This window comes from Lontra canadensis, unplaced genomic scaffold, assembly GCF_010015895.1.
Source record: "Lontra canadensis isolate GAN:19392208 unplaced genomic scaffold, GSC_riverotter_1.0 scaffold2, whole genome shotgun sequence".
Classification (NCBI taxonomy): Eukaryota; Metazoa; Chordata; class Mammalia; order Carnivora; family Mustelidae; genus Lontra; species Lontra canadensis.
In genome coordinates this window covers 50,470,182-50,490,980 of record NW_022630996.1, presented here as the reverse complement: position 1 = coordinate 50,490,980, position 20,799 = coordinate 50,470,182, and the positions used below count along the sequence as shown (strand labels likewise).

Genomic DNA, 20,799 nt, shown 5'->3' with positions numbered 1-20,799 from the left:
ACTAACTCATCCTTTTTTCCTATATCTCTCCCTGCCTTACTCTTAGTCTACTTTCTGGATCAAGGACTTAGAGAAGAAACCCCCACCCAGGTCTACATTCACCCCCACTCAGCAAGCTCATCTCAACTAAGAAACACAATAATAACAATAATATTAGCAGTAACAACAAACATTGTGAACCCTTACATTCAGAAACTTGTTTAAGGCAGATTTAACTACCCATTTTAGAGGAGGAAATTGAGGTACATATTGCTTAAATACTCAACTATTAAGGTCAAAGCCAGGATTCATACCCAGGTATTAGGACTCCAGTACTTTTACTCTTAACTATAATGCAATACTATCTAACAATACACAACATAAAATAAAAGTGATTTAAATGGACTCCCCCATTTAATCTTTCTTTGTATTCCCATTCCTAGGACCCTAACATTCTAGAACCTTTGTTTGATCGAGTAATATTATCATTAGTGGATTAAACCCAACATATGGCCTTTCAAGTGTAAGGGAATGGAAGAAGAAGAACGGGGAACTATTCCAGTTACAGATGTTATTGCTGTGCATTCAGATGTAGGTGAAGAAGAAATTACAAAGTTGGCACTGTTTCTTATCCTTTGTACATCTAAAGGCTGTGCTAGGCAGTGTAACCACTAAGCAAAGCCTGGCACAGCTGTTCATTCTTTCTCATCATCTTTTATCTATGTAGTGCTTCCTCTTAAAGTGAGTCTTTGAAATTCTGAAAGCCAAGTGCTTCATTTCCCATCATTCCACACCTAAGCCAAGTTTCAAAATTGGCTTTGATGTGTATTTAAAGTGTCTTGGCATTCTGTTGCCATCATTCCCTGGATCCGTCCCACTCTGTGAAACTGTGATATGATCATCTCTGTCCCAAAGGAAGAGACTAGCTGCGTATGGAACCATGATGATATCCCTCTACAACTTTGTGGAGTTCATGGGTTACACTGATGAGTGCTGGAGAGTACAATGTGAATGGGCAAGCATTACACGTTTTGAAATCATGCCGGGGTGATGTAGCCATCCTTCTTTTAATCCATAGACCTTCAACCTTATAGTTTTAGTTCTGAAGTTTTCTTCTCACCATAGATTACAATGGCTGCCTAGTTAAAACACTGCCAGATTCAAATGCTTTATTTTTTAATGCTGTGGAACAGGCTTAACATAATATATATTGATATTCTAGATAATGCCGTTGGGTAACCATTATCATACTTGGTGAGTCATTCTCAGTTAATTCCTAAGGGATTAAGGGAATTGATGGTTTCTTCTTTTTCTGACTAATAGACTATTTCAGAGCTTGAATGGCTTTCATGAAATAAGCTAAAAAAATTGATTTATAGTTAATCATTCACCTATGACTGGACATCCTAATGACTTGGTTGTTATTAAAATATATAACAATGATAAGAGCAAAAATGAACATCTAACACTTACCGCCCCGACTCTATCCATAGAAGGTAACTTTATGAAAATGTCTCAGAAGCTAGGAGACTCTACAGTAAATATGCCCCAGTTTTTCATGTGCTACATGATTTTCTCAAAAAATTTTCTCAGATTTTGTATCTTTCTGGCTTTACTAGGTTGGTTGGCTTCTTGAATTACATGATATCTAACCTTAAACTAGGACATCTAAAATCTCGGGATTTCCCCCACATGTCTCTTTCAGATTCTCATCTCATGTATAAAATAATGAAATGGGAAGATTAATGGTGGAAGGGACCTTGGAGACCATCTTAGTATCTACATTCTAGAAATGAACAACGAAGAAAGATTCTTCTTCTTCTTTTCTTTCTCTCTCTTTCTTTCTTTCTGTCTGTCTTTCTGTCTTTCTCTCTTTCTTCCGACAGAGAGAGAGAGAGGTGATGGGGAGAGGCAGAGGGAGAAAGAAAGTCTTAGGTAGGCTCCACACCCAGCATGGATCTTGACATGGGGCTCAACCTCACAACCCTGAGATCATGACCTGAACTGAAATCAAGAGTTGAATGCTTAAAATGAGCCACCCAGGTGCCCCAACAAAGAAAGAGTCTATAAAAATTCAGTGCTTGCTTAATTTAGTACACTGTTACAGACATTGTAAAGAAAAGTATGCCTGAGGAGACTAGGCCAGGCAGCTTATGTTTTGCTCTGCATATCTACCCTCTATCCTTCACCCTGCTCTCTGTCCCAAGGTCTAACTATATGGATTACATTCGCCACTTCAAAGCCCATGGCCTCCAATGGAGACTGCCAATGGAGAGCCTTGGCAGGGGATCAATCAGAAAAAGTAAGGAGAAAGGAGAGTGACAAAGTGTTATTCCCCTGGCTCCCCAGATTTGCAGGATCCTCTGACCAACTCCTCAGATTGACCATAGTCCACTATTACTCTCAATGTGTTCCCTCCCCTGCCAGAGTCCAATAACCTCATCCTTCCCTCTCTTCTTGGTCTCTGGGGTTATGACAACTTTGTTGGTGCTGGCCCTGTGATCCCCCACTATGCCTTGTGCTTTCCTTACATCCCACCCAGACTTTTATAATTAGTCCCCTTGTAAATAAATCCACCTTAACTTATTCTGAGTGTGTTGCCTGTTTTCTTTTGGGACGCCAGGGATGTCAACTCAGATCTCAAGAAGTATATAATTTAGCTGTTCAGAAATAGTAGACTTTTGAGATTGGAATTCAAGTCTCTTAACTCCTGAGAGATCCTTTAAGTAGCCCCATATGGCCCACAGACCAGCTTAAACTGATCTTAAACAGCTTTAAAAACTTAAACCTAACAAGTAGACTGGTACACATAGTTTAGCAGGTAGGGATTTTTTTTTTTTTAAGTCTACTGCTAGTATTTAAAAATTAAGAAAGTTCATATAAAGTATTTGTACTGTTGGTGGAATTTTCCTGCCGTGTGTCAGAGTACTTTGTTATGAGGGCCATTTTTCTAACATCCTCATTATTTTCCCTTGTCTTACTCCCAAGCCACTGGTCCTTCTAGTCACTGACTTTGCAAACCCTCCCCGGATGTATTTTCTCTTCCAGATATGTTTGTATTCGAAAAAGATCAAAAATGTTAAAAAATGGAATACTGTGAAGAACACTGGGTGTTATATACAACTAATGAATCATTGAACATTATATCAAAAACAAGTGATATACATGTTGGCTAATTGAATCAAAAATTTTTTAAAGTATTGAAAAAAAATTAAAAAATGGAAATGATCTACTGTAAAGTACTGGGTATCAGTAGTTACAAAAGAGCTAGAGAGAGGATTTTTTTCATTTATAGTTTGTTTGTTTGTTTGTTTGTTGTTTTCACCAGGGGCAGAGAGCAGCAGGTCTTCTGATGGCCTTGAGCAATGTCTGAAGGTTCCTATTCTGGGCAGCAGTCCTGAGAGACTGGCTTTTCAGAACTCATTCCAAAGCTATGCTATGGTGTTGATTGTGTGTCCTTACAAGCCTTTTTCCCCTGTCATCAGCATTTTCCAGCTCTTAATTTCAGCTTCACATACAGCTGTCCTGGCATTGTGGTCATCTTCCCATCGAACGTACTTATCATGACTACTGGTAATAAAAGGGACAATAAAACACAATAGAAAATTCTTAACCCAGAATGTCCAGAAAGCACACTTGTTTCAGCTTAATAATATTACTGAATCATAAATATCTTAACTCCAAAAGAACACCATGATCAAAAAAGAGCCTTGTTCCAGTTCCAACATCTGCCAGAGGCATTCTCTTGGATTTACCCCCATTATATGGATTGAGGAATCGGGATATAATGTAAATTTATACAAATACAATTCAAGTCTTTAAAATATTATTACCCTTGAACATATGTTAATGTCTGAGAACCGGCTTAAATTATGCAGTATCAATATGGGAAGCATGATATCACTGCAATCATCTGCTCTAATCCATAAGTCTCCATATTTTTGGAGATTGCTTCACTGGAAGTTTATCATTACTCAGCCAGGCCGATCAGCATGTTCCTCCTCTCCTAAACAAATTGATTGCAGTTACATTACTCTTAAAGTTTATGATTATTTTAAAATTTCTATGTAAATGTTAGGTGCAAGCAATATTTGGTGTCCTAGATGAAAAAATATCTGGATATATGGTTTGCTAGAATTATCTATAGCTATTGCCTTTACTTGTGCTATCATTAGCAATACAATGGCTCCACTTAATTTATACACACTATTAGGAACTCTTATATTCAATATCAATGTTGAGAAAAAGATGGTCTAGAAAAAACAGCTAATAAGAATATCTGAGGGGCACCTGGGTGCCTTGTCAGCGAAGCATCTGCCTTCAGCTCAGGTCATGATCCCAGGGTCCTGGGATCAAGCCAGGCATCAGGCTCCTTGCTCAGCAAGGAGTCTGCTTCTCCCTCTCTCTCTCCCCCTGCCTGTGCTCTCTCTCTCTTTGTCAAATAAATAAAATCTTAAAAAAAAATTAAAGAGAAAAAAAAATAAAATTTTAAAAATTTAAAAAATTAAGAGAAAAATCTCTATAAAATTTATAACAACTTTATATAAGAAGATAGGTTCTTTTCAGAAAGTTAATGCTAAGATTATGTTTGCTTAAAAATAAAAGCTTCAGCTCTATCTGACCTGACAATTATAAGGAAAAATATATTTTCCAGTATACTTCTACTGTTTGCTATAGTCTACCTCAAATTTTCATGGCAAGGTTAGCATTCTCTTCTTAAATATATTCTTCCTGTTTTAAGTCCAGAGAGTGCAATTTAGGTAATGGATCATATCAATGTTGCCCTATGAATGTTGCTCAAAATGAGATTATATGTAATTACTTCTGCATTTTGCAGTAGGGCATTTGTTATTTTCTTAATTAAATTGCCATTTGTCCACCAATGTGTTCTGAGAACCTAATTGACATAGACTAGATTTTCAACAAATACTAATATTACAAAATATTTTGACCAGAAATATCACTATCCCACATACATCACAATGTGTATTCATATTTAAGGTTTTCAAAATGAAAACTGTCAACAAGAATGTAATGTCATTATTTTACAATAAAACCCAATTCTCCATATAGGCTGTAACCACTTTCTCTTATTATTTTCTCTAGAAATGAGTAGGCAATAGAATAGCAATAATCTTTTTTGAAGAACAAATTTCTAATGCCTTTTGTGCAAATTCGTCTCATTTTCTCCCTGGTCCTTAATCTGACTTGGTGTTTGCTCAAGTTTAGACAAAATGTAGGAAATGCCCAGTACCAGACTATAGTCTCAGCCTTCCTGGAGCTGGGTCTCCAATTTCATCTTACATTGCTTGAATTTACAAGGTACTGATTATGATGGAATGTATCAATTCCATAACAATTCTGACTAAAATCTTATTCTGAAACTTCACAATTGAGTGAACTGGAAATATCATCGGAACCAAAGAATAGCATCAAATCTGCTTTTGAGGGTGTCAGTGTGATTGAAAAATATGGACAAGTTGAGCTAAGAGAATATGAATATTTTAGTCTGGAAGGCACATTAGATATTATCTAGTTCACCTCCCTTATCTTATAGATGAAGTAATTGAGCCATAGGAACATTAAGACATAAGTATAATTTCACCCAACCAATTAGTAGCTGCATTGTCTAAACTATATCCCAGGTCTTCTGTTTACAAGTTCACATGTTCAGCATTTTTCACAGTTAAAGCTCTGTAAAAAATGCTGAAAAAGAACAAGAAAAAAACTAGAGGCATCACATACCTCAGCTTCAAGTTATATTACAAAGATGTAGTGATCAAAACAGCATGGTACTGCCACAAAAATAGACACATAGATCACTGGAACAGAATAGAAAACCAAGAAAGGAACCCACAACTATATGGACTATTAATCTTTGACATAGCAGGAAAGAATATCCAATGGGAAAAAGACCATCTCTTCAATGAACAGTGTTAGGAATACTAGACAGCTACTTGCAATGAATGAAACTAAAAGTGGACCACTTTCTTATACTATATACAAAAATAAATTCTTATGGGTGAATGACCTAAATGTGAGACAAGAAACCATCAAAATCCTGGAGGAGAATGCAGGCAGTAACCTCTTTGACATCGGCCATAGCAACTTCTTTCTAGATAGGTTTGAGGCAAGGGAAACAAAAGCAAAAATGAACTACTGAGACTTCATCAAAACAAAAATGTTCTGCACAGAAAAGGAAACAATCAGGAAAACTAAAAGTCAACCTATAGGATGGGAGAAGATATTTGCAAATGACAAATCTGATAAAGGATTAGTAGCGTCCAGAAAGTATGAAGAACTTGTAAAACTCAGCATCCCAAAAATGAATAATTCAATTAAAAAATGGGCAGAAGACATGAAAAGATATTTTTCCAAAGAAGACTATAGACAACCAAGAGGCACATGAAAAGATGCTCAACATCACTCATCATCAGGGAAATGCAAATTAAAACTACACCTCACACCTGTCAGAATGGCTAAAATCAACAACATAAGAAACAACAGGTGTTGGTGAGGATGTGGAGAAAGGGGAACCCTCTTGCACTCTTGGTGGGAATGCAAACTGGTGCCCCCACTCTGGAAAACAGTATGGGGTTTCCTCAGAAAGTTAAAAATAGAATTACTCAATGATCCAGCAATTACACTACTAGGTATTTAGCCAAAGAATACAAAAATACTAATTCAAAAGGATACATGCATCCCAATGTTTATAAGCAGCATTATCTGCAATAGCTAAATTATGGAAACACCCCCAAGTGTCCATCAATTGCTGAATAGATAAAGAAGATGTGGCACACACACGTGTGTACACACACACAATGAATATTATTCAGCCATAAAAAGGAATGAAATCTTGCCATTTGTGATGACATGGATGGCGCTGGAGAGTATTATGCTAAGCAAAATACGTCCGTCAGAGAAAGACAAATACCATATGATTTCTCATATATGGAATTTAAGAAATAAAACAAATGAGAACAAACTGAAAAAGTGTGGGGCGGGGGGGGCAAACCAACAAACAGCCCTTCACTATAGAGAACAAACTGATGGTTACCATAGGGGAGGGGGGTGGAGATATGGGTTAAACAGGTGATGGGGATTAAGGTACATACTTGTTGTGATGAGCACCCAGCATTGTATGGAAGTATTGAATCACTCTATTGTTTAAATGAAACTAATATTATACTGTATGTTAACTAACTGGCATTTAAATAAAAACTTTAAAACCAAGTTTACATGTCTTGAAGTCACTTGTATAAAATGACTACATAAAAAATTGCAAATAAGTAAATTGAAAACTTTATTGTTTATTGCTTTCTTTAAAATGTCAAATTGTCACACATTAAATATAAAAGTCTTCTTAATTAGTACACAAAGTAGACAAAATTAATCAATTCTTTGGAAAGATAGTATCAAACAGATCAAAAGGCAACCTTTCATTAGATTATTAAATTCATCTGGCAATTTTTATCTTTGGTTTACAATAAGAAAGTACGTAGCAAGAAAGATTTGGTTATTTCTTTAACTCTTTAAGTGTGAGGAATTAAAACACACACACACACACACACACACAAACGAGAAGTAAGAGAGGAAACAAGGAAAAAAAAAAATAGAGAGCTCCAGTTAGTAAAAATTGTCAGCCACAGTTGACCTTTGAACAATGTGGGGGTTAGAGGTGTCAACCTCTTTCAGTAAAAAATTCATGTATAGCTTTTGACTCTCCAGAAACTTAACTACTAATACTCTACTGTTGATGGGAAACCTTATGAATAACATAAAGTTAATTAACACACATTGTGTATATGTAATTATATGTTGTGTTCTTATGATAAAGTAAGCTAGAGAAAAGAAAATATTAAGAAAATCATAAGAGAAAAAAAAGAAAAAGAAAATCATAAGAGAAAATACATCTCTAATACTGTACCATAAAAAATCCGTGTATTCCTGGACTGGCTTAGTTCCAACCCATGTTGTTCGAGGGACACTGTATTAATATATAGTGCTAATTAAAGATCATAATGGATTGCTAAAAAGTCCTGGTTACTAGACTCCTGGGTTCTTTGTGTTAGTCTATCTTTCAAAGCCAAATTTAGGTTAACTTAGGGGAATTTAATAACAAATGCCCCTCAAAAAAGCCTTTATTCCTACTGAAAAAATAACTGATATTTTTCTTTTAATAGTAAAATGTCGGTTTTAATAACAATAAATTTTGGTTGAATACGTTGGTATCACTGACAATGTCATTCAGTTTAGACACCCTGTCTCAGATTCAAGGGCCTAATCCCGCCACTAAAAGATAAAGTCGATAATACAAGGTAATCCTTAGTGCGCAGTTAGTAAAATGCAAAGGAAAACATTTAGTTTCCTTAATAAATCTCCCAAACTGTTTCATTCTTCATTTGTAACAGAAAATAAATACTTTGGCAAGTCTGTCAATGCAGATGAAAAACTATCACTCAGTCTAATTTGCACTGGAAATAATTATGCAGTCATTTTGGCATTCATTTTAATCAGTTCTTGAACCTGGAAGCTAAAACATCTTTCCTTTGGGGTTTCTGTAGTAGTTGCTACCCTGTAGCTCTTCTAGACAATTTGCAAAATATGCAGGCTAAGGCACCAAATGCAATGTTAGCTAATGAGTCAGGAGTATGGATAAACTAATGGAATTGAAAATGACACTGACAAGGAGCACGTCTTCTGGGGTATCTATTCTAGAAGGTCTCTCTTTGTGGATGTAACAATAATGGCCAAATATCTACTTAGTTCATAAATCTAGATTCATTTAATTTAACACAGAGTTGTATTGGAATAGGTTCCACTAAGACCAAGGTGGGAGTCACCTCCAATAAGACCAAGAGGGAAGAGAATATTCTAACAAGAGAACATACTCTAGCACTGAGGGTCCTAAATCATTTTCCCACTGAATTCCTTCTGGGTGTCTACAGGATTTTATCAAAGATTTTCCATGCATTTCACTTTATAGGAGAACTGTATAACTAGAGGAAGCATACAAATGCTGAATTTAAGGTGAGTTTCTACCTCAGTGCTAAAAAAACATTTTCAAGAGTTACATCAAATCCAAATGCTTTAATTCCAACTATAATGAATTCGATTTTGGTACCTAAATTTCATGGTGATAGCAAAAAATGGATATTTCACATACTAAATTTAAACTTTCAAAGACATAAATTTTATTCAGCTGTGTGGAAGTTTCCTGGTTTTGCTTTTTTTTTTTTAAGATTTTATTTATTTATTTGACAGACAGAGACTACAAGTAGGCAGAGAGGCAGGCAGAGAAAGAGGAGGAAACAGGCTGCTTGTGGAACAGAGAGCCTGATGTGGGGCTCGAACCCAGGACACTGGGATCATGACCTGAGCTGAAGGCAAAGGCTTTAACCAACCAAGCCACCCAGGTGCCCCTGCTTTTTGTTTTGTTTTGTTTTCTGGTTTTGCTTTGACTAAATACAATTCTTTCCACTATAACTGCCTAGTACAACCATTCTGTTCAGTACCTATTAAAGTAAATATTGGGGCACCTGTGTGGCCCAGTCCATTAAGCGACAGATTGACTCCTGATCTCAGCTCAAGTCTCCACTACACAGTTGTGAGTTCAAGCCCCACATTGGGTCCCACGTAGAATGTGGACCCTACTTAAAAACAAACAAACAAACAAATTAATTAACTAATTGCTGGGGGAGGGAATTGATGAACCCAGATTTCTATAACCAACAAAAATACCTTAAAAAAAAAGTAAATCTCATGCTAAATAGACATGTCATGTTACATAATTTAAAAATACTAGTTCTAGTAGCAGATAGAATGAATGATAAAGCAAGATCTCCTAGTAAAACCTTACTAATTTGACATTAGGCTAAAGTAGATTAAGATTCAGTCTTTTTTTAATTTAAAAGAAAGCGACTTAATTTTCATTGCTCTTCAAAAAATACATGGTAAAATAAACATGGTTAATAGAGTATTGTCAATTAGCAGTTACTTGTAATTAACATAAATGAATAAATATAAAGGATTTGTGGTTAAAATATTTTTTTTTTGCCACTAGATATTTCCAAAAGCTCTATGTATGTCCATGTTTAACTTGGGTATGTATTATTTAATATACATATTTATTTATATATATATTTATATATATTTAATATACATATATAAATAATACAATATGTATTATTTATTTGCACATGTGCTATTAATTTTCCTTTCATTCTTATTATTATTCTTTCTTCTAATTTTCCTTTCATTCTTATTATTGACATCTATTTATATATCTAATGTGTGTATACATGTCAATATTAATATCTATCTTCTATCTATTGAGTCTCTTAAAAAAGTCCTTTATTCATAGTGACAAAAATAAATTTGATAAAAAAATCCCTTTATGGATAGATATTAAGAATGTGAACTAGAGGTCAGACTCTGTTAAAATTATCACAATTCACCATTTTGAACTGATAGGTACTAAGGCGAGAAGACAATTATGCAGAGTTTAATCAGATGGGAATTTGTGAGTTAACTGGAGGAAAAAAAACCTGAAATATAATCAGCAATTCATATGCAAGTGCTTTTTAGCATTTTAAAATAATAACTATAAAGCTACTCTTTCTGTTGACTTTTAATTTGCACTTCTTTGAAAGCTTGATTGTATCCTAGGTCTTTCTTATTGATTGCTGACCTTTTCCTCTCATTTGATGCCAAATACCATGCAATGAACGCATCATCAATGCAACAAGGCCAGAAAAGATCAGTAAATTGAATGTGACCAGGAGAAATACATTCAATTCTTCACTTAGCTGAGACTAGAGAAGTCCTATTTAAAGATTTTATTTATTTATTTGACAGAGATCACAAGTAGACAGAGAGGCAGGCAGAGAGAGAGAGAGGAGGAAGCAGGCTCCCTGCTGAGCAGAGAGCCCGATGCGAAGCGGGGCTTGATCCCAGGACCCTGGGATCATGACCTGAGCTGAAGGCAGAAGCTTTAACCCACTGAGCCACCCAGGCGCCCCAAGAAGTCCTATTTATAATCTTCTTTTATTCCATTTCATTTTTCTTAGTACATTAATTTACCAATTCACAATTAGCCATCCAATCAGTGATGATTTTAGCATTTTATCATCATCAAAATTTTGGTTTCAGTGTTTTCTTATTAAAGGGCAAAAACATAGTCTTCTTGATTGTGAAAAGCTATTGTCAGGTCAAATTCATTTTATGCCTCAGATTTTGGAACACACTAAGTTTTAAGATTAACTCTAAAGCCATCTACTAAAGGTTCTAATTGAGACAGAAGAAATGGCCAAAGTGTCTTAAATTTCTATTATGTTAACTATTCCATAGGGAGCAATGATAAACAAATGAAATACCCACATCAAACAATGTATTTTTGGAATATTCAACCTATGATATAATTATTATGAATGTCTCAAATATTAATATGATTATATACTATGAAGTAATAAGGCTGGAAGATAAATCAATAGTAGACTATGAATTGTCACTTTATCTAATGGTACAATAGTTAACATTATTATAAAATTAGAGATGTTTTCTGTCTTTATATATGTTGAGACTCTCCTACCTCTTATAGAAGAGGGAAAATATTAATGTCCTCATTTAATTCACTGTGCCATGTGTAATATGCAGGTGACTTTTAAACTTGCAATTACAAAGAGAACAAACTGGTAAAAGAGTACCAAGGACCCTTGATGCTCAGGATCCAAAAGGGAAAACCCAGAAGATCTTATCAGAACATAACCAAGCCCCTTTGGTTCTCATTTGTAGTAATGGGATCAATCATTTGAATGAATTGGCACAGCAGTCATGTGTGTGTGTGTGTATCAAGACTGTAATGTTGCTTAATATTATAACATGCCAGACTTGAAAACATTGAAAAATTAGTTTTTGTTTTCTTTGTTGTTTTTATGTTGTTTTCTTTGTTTTTGGGGGGCCCATGCAAGCGATTTTTTCACAATTCTTTCCTCAAACTTAGCTGCATGTTGGGATCACCTGGAAAACCTTAAAAACTGCTGATATCTGGTATCTAGCACCAGAAATTGTGATGTGATTTGGATGACAGCCTGGACACTGGGTCTTGCATTATCTCCTCCAGATGACTGTAATGGGCAGCACACCTGGCCTCCTGGGCGTATGTAAATATGATATTCTCATTACAACTCACTGCTGGATTGTCACCTAATTTTAAAAACATTTTTATTTATTTTTTTAAAGATTTTATTTATTTGAGAGAGAGAGAGAGCAAGAGAGAGCAAGAGTGGGGAGAAAGAGAAGCAGGCTCCCTGCTGAGCGAGAAGCCCAACGTGGGACTTGATCCCATGACCCTGGGATCACGACCGAGTTAAGGGCAGATGCTTAACCAGCTGAACCACCCAGGAACCCTACCTCCTAACTTTTTAAATCAACCCTTTACTGAAAAGATTGTCTCTCTTCCTCTCTCTCCTCTCTTCTGCCAAGCATTCTGTCAAAACTAAAATGTGCCTTATCAAAAAAATCATTTACCCTGCTACATATATTCTAATTTTTGTAAACATGTACTTTTTCCGTACACGTTAAAGGCAAGGACAATAGCTTTTAGCAGTGTTTATTTTTGTTCGAAGAAACTGATGAAATTGAAGGTTAAATCACCTTCTGATTGCACAGATTAAACAAAAAAGTATTACATATTTCAGCTTTACAAAGCATCTTATTGATTTAAAAAGATCCATACTATTGATAAAGTTGATGATGCAACATATATGTAATAAGGAGACTAAAATATTTATTTTACATATTTACAACACGTATTCTCATATTCCTAGATCAATCACAAATCATATAGGAAAATATTTAGGTCCATGGAAAAGCTTCAAAACATAAAAAATTAACATTTTGAAAAAAATCACATGAAAGCTCATTAAATAATAACATTGACAAATAAATAGTTCATCAGTACTTATTAGCTGCTGCCATGCATTTCTGGCATTCCATTCTAAGCAAGGGTCAGCATGCAGGGTATAATTTCATACTATGAGACTGTCAAAAGCTACGGGGCTGAGTTCTGAAGTGAAATGTCACAATATCTTGCCCTCTTTCAAAGGAAATCACTCATGGCTGCTAAACTCTTCCCACAGAGATTACAAAAGAAAAAAAAAAAAAGAAAGAAAGAAAAAGAAAAAGCACCTTTCTGAAGTGTTACTGTGAAGATTTGTGGCCACTTTTTTTTTAACTTTTTAATTTTGGAGGGGTTTTGTTAGGGATGGGAGTGGGGGATGGGTTGGGGTGTGGAGGGTGACGGAGAAGCCATTTTCTGTTTAAAAAGTAATGATTCAGTGATGTATACAGTACCACGAGTCTTTCGAGTACCATGGGGAATTAAAACTGCAGGTTGCCTGGGATTTAAATGCAAATCGCCCTCCTGGATATGCATACATCTTGAAAACTTTGAAGGGGAAAAGCTACCCCAAAGAAGGTCCTGATACTTAGGACAGCTTGGTGGGTTTGATCAAAGCAGAAAGCATATATTTTCAAGTAACAAAATAGCAATGGCAGGCTCGAGTCTTCCAAGCAGTCGAATCTGTAAAGCAGATGGTTACGAGTCAGTCTAGTTGGGAGAGTCTGAGTTCTAACTCAGGCTGTGCTTGCTGGATTTGCTGGCTCTTTTCCGCTCTCTGTGGTGCTGGGCGGGCTTGGCAGGCGACATGCTCTCAAAGTTGTGACTGGACTCGTTGTGCTGTCGAGTGTACCTCTTGCACTTGCAGGCGGTGACCACTGTGATCTTGTAGGTGCGTGTGCTCCCATCTTGGCACTGCAGCTGGATTCTCTGGGTACGCGTTTTGTCATTGACACACCTCCATTCCTGGGAGCTCCTCCTGCTCCAGTACTTGGTTCCATAGCCCCCTCCAATCCAGTTGGGGAGCACCGGCAGGGGCAAGCACTCACCGGCACACACCAGCTCTTTCAGAGGGCTGATGCTGGTGCACTGGCCATCGGAGATGTATTTGGTGGAGCGCAGTTCCCGGCAACCCACTTGAACTCGAGCTGCAGGAAAAAGAAAAGAATGTGCATTAAAGACAAGAAGCAAATGAACACTTGATTAAAAAAAAAAAAAAAAAGTAATCTGCAATGACAAAAATTGTATCCAAAGCACAGCAAATTGTTAAGTAGAAAGCGAACCCCTATTTTATTTTCACAATGTAAAAATCTGCCTGGGGGTTTATAGAGAGACTTTCATGAAAATGATCGGTTTACATGGCTATACATTTTTTGAAACAAAATAAACTAGGCCTGATTTCTGTTTTCATGGATAATATTCGCTGACTGCTTACTAAAGTATTTGAAAACCCCATTTTTTTTTTACTTACTCCCCAGTAAGGCTTAAGCAATTCTTACACTTGTATAAAATATTCACTCTTTAGTAATCTAAAAAATAGAATACTTTAATGTTCTTTTTCTCACAGGTCATATCAGTTAATATCTGCAAGTGCTTTTAATTAGTTTTTTTTTTTAATCTACTGGGAAAATGTGGAAAATATTTAAATATTGTGTATAATGCATATGCTCCCTACAATATTTTGTTTCAATTAAAAATTCATCTGCAGAGAATCATACATACATATGTGTACAAAGTCTGACATTTTGCATATCAAACTTAATAACTACATCTTAAACATAAATTCCCAAGCTATCTTTTAAAAACAAATATTAAAATGTTTGAAATGCAAAATGTCACTACAACTCAAAATTTGAAGAATATAAAAGACCCCCAAATCAGGAACGTATGGTTGCCATAACAACTTGGCTACATTTCCATGAATTTTATGGCAGAAAAATGCCTAACATGTCTGATTTACAACTGCGAAAAGAACCATGGTGTTCGTTTCCTGAACATTGGTCATGGCAAACTTTTTGTTTAGTTATTTGAATTTGGTGAGGATGTTCTCTAATTGGCTGTTTCTGGTTACGTGCCTTCTGTAATTAAAGCAAAAATTAATCTTGAAATATTTGAGTTTTCCTTTCGATTGCTTTGTTATCTAAACTCAAGGAGAATTGCCTGTAACAAACTTGAAAAGAAATCAAAGCTCGTTAGCCAGAAAAAAAGAAAGTTTCTAAGTATAGACTGCCGAAATTCAAAAGATAAAAACTGTAAGAAACACTGAAGTAGCCTTGCACTGAAGTGGAAAACCTAAAGCTAATTGGAAGGAGATACTGACTTAGGAGTTATACTTTGTGTCTCTGCCTCAGTACTTCCGTGGTGACAGATGTAGCCTAAAGGGATGTAGTAGTTGTAAAACAACTTCTGTAGATACACATACATCCTTACACAGTGCAGGAATAAAATGAAAGAGCAAGCTAGTGGGCTGGTCAGTGTGCTTGCTCTGCCAGTGTGACTGATTCCAGCTTCCCTTCCTGCATCTGCCTTAGGAATGCACCTGGAAACAACCAGAGATGATTCCCGGTTGCCTAGCTTTTTGTTCCCCTGTGCATTGACGTTCAGCATTTTTACAGTGACAGCTCATTGACAATGCATACCCACCACATTGCTCAGTAATCTAATAATAATCAGATGCTTCCTGTGTACCTAAAAGCAACTCTCTTCTTGAAAGTGAAAACACCTTGGTTTTCTTCGAAAGACATTTGTAGGCATATTTGCTTTGACTTTTTAAAGGTCAGAGCTACTTTGAGCTGTTGAATGGAGTTGAAGTGCAGCAAAAGATGTGTGTCAGATTTCCTGTGCACTGTTTCTCTGTGTCTCTCTTAAGACCTGATTGTTAGCATGTGGACTTTTCTTGAAGGGAAGAAGTGAAGCAAAAGTTAGGAGAAAAAAATTTGAATTCCTCTAACTAGTGGTTCATTAGGGTGTCAGCTGAGCAAACAGAAAACAAATCCTCGCTGTACACAATATTATTGTACTGTTATTATTTTAAATCTCTGAAGTTACAAAAGCTTCCCCAGCCTTTCATAGAAATAAAACAATTACCCAAATCTTGATCTGGTTAAGAAGTAATCATCTTAGAAAAATATGATTCTCCAGTATTTTTAGTTACATCTCTCTTTTACACTGATCATCATCAAAACTCTCAACTATTTCACTGAACATACTTTAGAAATCTGTGTGAGCCATTTTTTTTTTTTTCCGGAAAGCCTGTGATTTCCTATACATACTTTGCTTAGTTATGTTTACACATTTTACCACAATTGTACATGTCCTAAAACACACAGAAGAAAACAACCTAAATTTAAACTATCTAGAACCACACTTAAAAAAAAAATTCTCATTTTGCACACTTCTTAAAAAGCAACAGTTTAATTCCCAGAAACATTTTCTCTTTTGGATGTCTGATAGAACTTAAGTCCACGCCTGCATTATCAAACCACTGTTTTAGTTATATTAACTTTGTAGGGAAGAATGCCAATCTACACATGCAGTAGATTACTCCCAGATTGTTGAGCAAAATATACATGGTTCAGGTTAGTTAGCAATGAAACAATTCTATAGGAATGTGAGCTAATGCTACCAAAAAAGAAAAAGAAAAAAAGAAAGAAAGAAAGCCAGCCAAATCCAGGCAAGTAAAAGACACTTACTGTTCCGATCCAGTCCAGTGTTACTGAAATGCCTGCCTCCATTTCTGGCTTGATTCATCGTGCTGTTGCTGCTGGGGTATGCTGGAACAGGTTTAACCACATGTGAATAAAGGATTTCTGTGGCATCATTTTTAAAAGCCAAACAGCTTTTCATTAGGATGCATGCAAGGGGAATGAGATAGAAATGAATGGCAGGAGGAAGCATGGTGAGGAGAGGATTTGCTTGGCTGGAGAGCTGGTTAATTCCTTTCCTTCTGCTTCTGCACTGTAACTGTGAAATTCTTCCTCAAGGTTCCCTTTATATATCCAGTGAGGTTTGGCGTTCATTCAGGTGTAAAGTTGTATAGAGCTTCAGAGTGAAAACACAGAGAAGGGGTGGGATCCCTACATGACCCTGCAAAAGAATTTTACCAATGGAAGAGAAGACTACAGAAAAGGAGGAGCTTGGTATACAAATTGCCTGAAATTTCCGAGTTGTGCTTCATCAGTTTCTGGGAGCTGAAGCAGCCAGGCACACTGTATAGCAACTCCAGACTATCTCCCCTGCCATTTCCTCTCCTGAATCTAGTTCGCATTCGGGTTTAATTTAAATGAGAATACACTGTTGTGCATTTGAAGAGATTTACATTCCCACAGTTGTTCTGTTCTCCCCCCCTTAGATTTTAGAGTACGGAGGGTGAGGGTGGGGAGCCGTTTTGTCCCAGATACTAGGTGGAATTCATGTGAGTTTTGTGGGACTGTCACGGAGCACCTATTAAATGTATTTTGTTTCTCAAGAAGCAAACCAATATATGTATACTTTTTTCCCTTTAAAGTACAAGGCATACGGAGCTCAGATCTGCCCCCTGGACACACTTAAATAATGCAGCTTTGATCTGCACGAACTGCTGCTCTGCTAGGTAAATTATTGCCAGGGGTTCTGTGTGGAGAATAATGAGCACAGCTCTTTCTGCATTCAAGTAACTACTATCAGTTTTCATCTGAAAAATATGTCACAATCATGAACATTCATGAAAAAAGCCATTTCTGACAGATTATTGCTAAGCAGATTCAAAATAATTTTTGCTAGGTTTTTCATGTGCTGCAGAACGCACGTTCTACCTGTATTTACTAAGTATTTTGTTCGCTGCTTCCTTCGACTCTCCTGCCCACTTAAGAAATTAGAACCTTCCCGAACTTCTGTATCCACATCTGCAACAGATGTGCCATTTACACGGCGATTCTCCAACACTTAAAAAAAATCATGTAATTTCATCTGATTTATGGGACATTTTGATTGGAATAATTACACACCCTGAATCCTCTTTTCAGTTTTAGGTCTATTTTTGCCCTTCGTGTGGTTACTAAAATGACCTCATAGCATGGAGATTTATTATATCATATCTATCTATCTATCCATCCATCCATCCATGTCACCAAGTAGCACTACTGACAATGAGGGATAGATAATTCTTTGTTGTGAGCTGCTGTTCCGAGTGTTTAGCAGCACACCTGGCTTCTACCCTCTAGATGCCATTAGTATAGCCCCACCCCCACCATTATAACAACAAATGTCTCCAGCCTTTGCCAACTATCCCCTGCAGGCCAAAATCACCCTAGCATAGATAAACTGCAGTTTATCTATCTCACTATAAAAAGAAAGTAAAATTAAGAATAAAAGACTAATTATTTAATAATACTAAGAAATTATGAGAGTTTTTTAGAAGAAAAGTTATTATTATGGTTTTGTTGTTTAAAATCAACAACTACTTCCCTTTTAGAGGTATTTATACTGAAATATTCTTTGATGAAATGATATGGTATCTGGAATAAGCTTCAGAAATAGTTTGGTAGGGGGTTAGTTAGAACTGTGGGTGAGGCAAGACGGGCCATGGGTTAATGGTTGTGAGGACTGGATGGTGGATATTCTGTTTATTTACTCTTGCGTATATCCAAAATTCTACATAATCAAAATGTCAAAAACTGCAGTAAAAAAATTCAATTTAATGTGTATGGCTTAATAATAATTCGATCTCTATCTTAAGGTTTTATTTAGTCATTTGTTCTAATATCCTTTCTGAAAAATAAAATACCAGTTTATCGTATGCACATGGAGATTATATAACAGGCATCCTCCTAAAATACTAACAGAAGAAGTTTTTAGACTACTTATCAGGGTACTTGATGTTAATTACATGAAGTATGTTAATATTAACCGTTGACCAGTAGACCTAATGCCTAAAGGAAGTAAGAGGGTCAAAGTAATCTAATCTCTTCCCCATTACTATTGTGTGTGTGTGTGTGTGTGTGTGTGTGTGTATGAGACAGAGAGAGAGAGAGAGAGGAGGAGAAGATATTATAATTTGCAGTTTATTATGGTAGGTTAATTATATTGACTGAATTTATTTATAATTGTTAAATCTGCACCTAGAATTCTGCCTGATAATAACTCAGGCAGAAGCAAATTAGGGACAAGAGCAATAGAGTTGGTGCATGTGGACAGGAAAAATTCTGAGCTCTTAGGTCCAATACATCCCTGGGGACCAAATTAGAAAACTACTTTGATAAAATAAAAAAAAAAATCATAGATTTGATATTAACAGTTCTTCCGTCCAGTTTAAAACTACTTCATTAGGAATAACCAAAAACTCTAAGATTATGGGTAAAATATTTGATATAATTGATTAAGAAAGTATTCCCCTGAGAAGCTATGTTCTTTTTCATCTCCAAAACCCTGTATGTACACGTTTCTCCTTCTGTCTGGAAGATCTTCCTTGAATATTTTCCTCATTCCCTTCATTGTAAGCTAATACAGTCTTTCCTTCAAGTCTCACTTTCGGTGGAACTAGGACCAAGGAAACTCCCTTGCTGCCTACCTCCTCAAGTCTGGAGTCAGCACCCCAGCCATTGTACAAGAGTGGTTAATTGCCTGATGGCTTTGAAAGCCTTGTGATTCAAGAATGACTTTTATCTTATGAATAGTGCTGAATAAATGGATAAATCAGTTGTTCAAGAAAAATAGAAGAGGGGCACCAGGGTGGCTCAGGGGGTTAAGCCTCTGCCTTTGACTTGGGTCATGATCTCAGGGATCTGGGACTGAGCCCTACATCGGGCTCTCTGCTTGGCGGGGACCCTGCTTCCCCCTCTCTCCCTGCCTGCCTCTCTGCCTACTCTGTCAAATAAATAAATAAATAAAATCTTAAAAAAAAAAAAGAAAAATAGGAAAAACTACCCTTTCACATGCTCAGACACTGGTGAATATTTGTGGCATGCAATCATAAAGATGGCCCCTAATAACCTTCTACTCATTGTATTTACACCCCTAAAGCAATCTGTTCCCCCTGAGTGTGCACTGGACCCAGGGACTAACTGCTAATGAACATAATATAGTAATGAGATGTGAACTCTATGACTGGGTTACCAAAGGACTGTGACTTCAGGCTTCCTTGCCTGCTCTAGCTCTCTCTCCTGCTTTGCTAGGAACCAACTACCATGATGGAAGCTTTCCTGCCGAGAGTTGCGGCAAGTGGCAAGGAATGGAAGTCTCTTACCAACAAGGGAATGAAGGCTTCAGCCAAACAAACCATGAGGATCTGAATTCTATCAACAACCACATGGGTGAGTCTGAAAGCAAATCTTAAAGCCAGAAAATCTAAATTTGAATCTTATTTCTGCTCTTCATAATCAGTTTGAACTTATAGTTCCCGACACTGTCTAAGTTAGTTGCTTTATGTGTAAAACAGGATCACACATACCTACCTCACTGAAGAATAAAAAACATGAAAGTGTCTAGCACAAAACCTGGCCCAGAAGAAATGTGGAAGAAACAGTCACTGAACATGAATTTAAGAGTACTGTTTCTCATTAGAGTCTTTGAATTTAAAAATGAGTTTGGAAAGATTAGAGAGGTCTCCAACAAATACAATTAACTCAATTTAAGGTGGAGAACAAAAGTTAAAAGGAAGGATTGTTTAGCTTGATTAAATAAATAATAAAAAATGCATAAACGTTTTTTGCTTAAAAATAATTAGCCTGACCAATTTTTTTTTTTATCTTTGACAGGGGAAGAACCAGAATAAATATAAACAAAATATGTTTACTGAAAGCAACAACGAGCTCTATCTGGTCTTCTGTGGATTACTATGTTCAGAGAGTTCCAGTTAATAAGATAGAGCTTGTTAACTGGCAAAATAGTTGACCATCATTAGTTTAGAAGAAAAATAAAACTACTAAAGAAACTTTGAACATTAA

At 36.3% G+C, this 20,799-nt stretch overlaps 1 protein-coding gene across 1 annotated transcript; it reads right to left on the bottom strand.

Annotated features, from left to right (window-relative positions):
• Nucleotides 1-12,742: 12,742 nt before the first annotated feature.
• Nucleotides 12,743-16,985, bottom strand: SOSTDC1 (sclerostin domain containing 1). The gene is made up of 2 exons (XM_032873909.1): nt 16,570-16,985; nt 12,743-14,025 (listed from the first exon to the last, which is right to left on the bottom strand). The coding sequence occupies exons 1-2, from the start codon at nt 16,772-16,774 to the stop codon at nt 13,610-13,612; spliced, it is 621 nt and encodes a 206-aa protein (XP_032729800.1). The 5' UTR covers nt 16,775-16,985; the 3' UTR covers nt 12,743-13,609.
• Nucleotides 16,986-20,799: the final 3,814 nt, after the last annotated feature.

Excerpts from the sequence above, each read along its gene's own strand:
- SOSTDC1 (XM_032873909.1), bottom strand. The coding sequence starts at position 16,774 with ATGCTTCCTCCTGCCATTCATTTCTATCTCATTCCCCTTGCATGCATC. Across the intron at positions 14,026-16,569 it reads CACTGGACTGGATCGGAACA|CTCGAGTTCAAGTGGGTTGC; the intron begins GTAAGTGTCTTT and ends TTTTTCCTGCAG.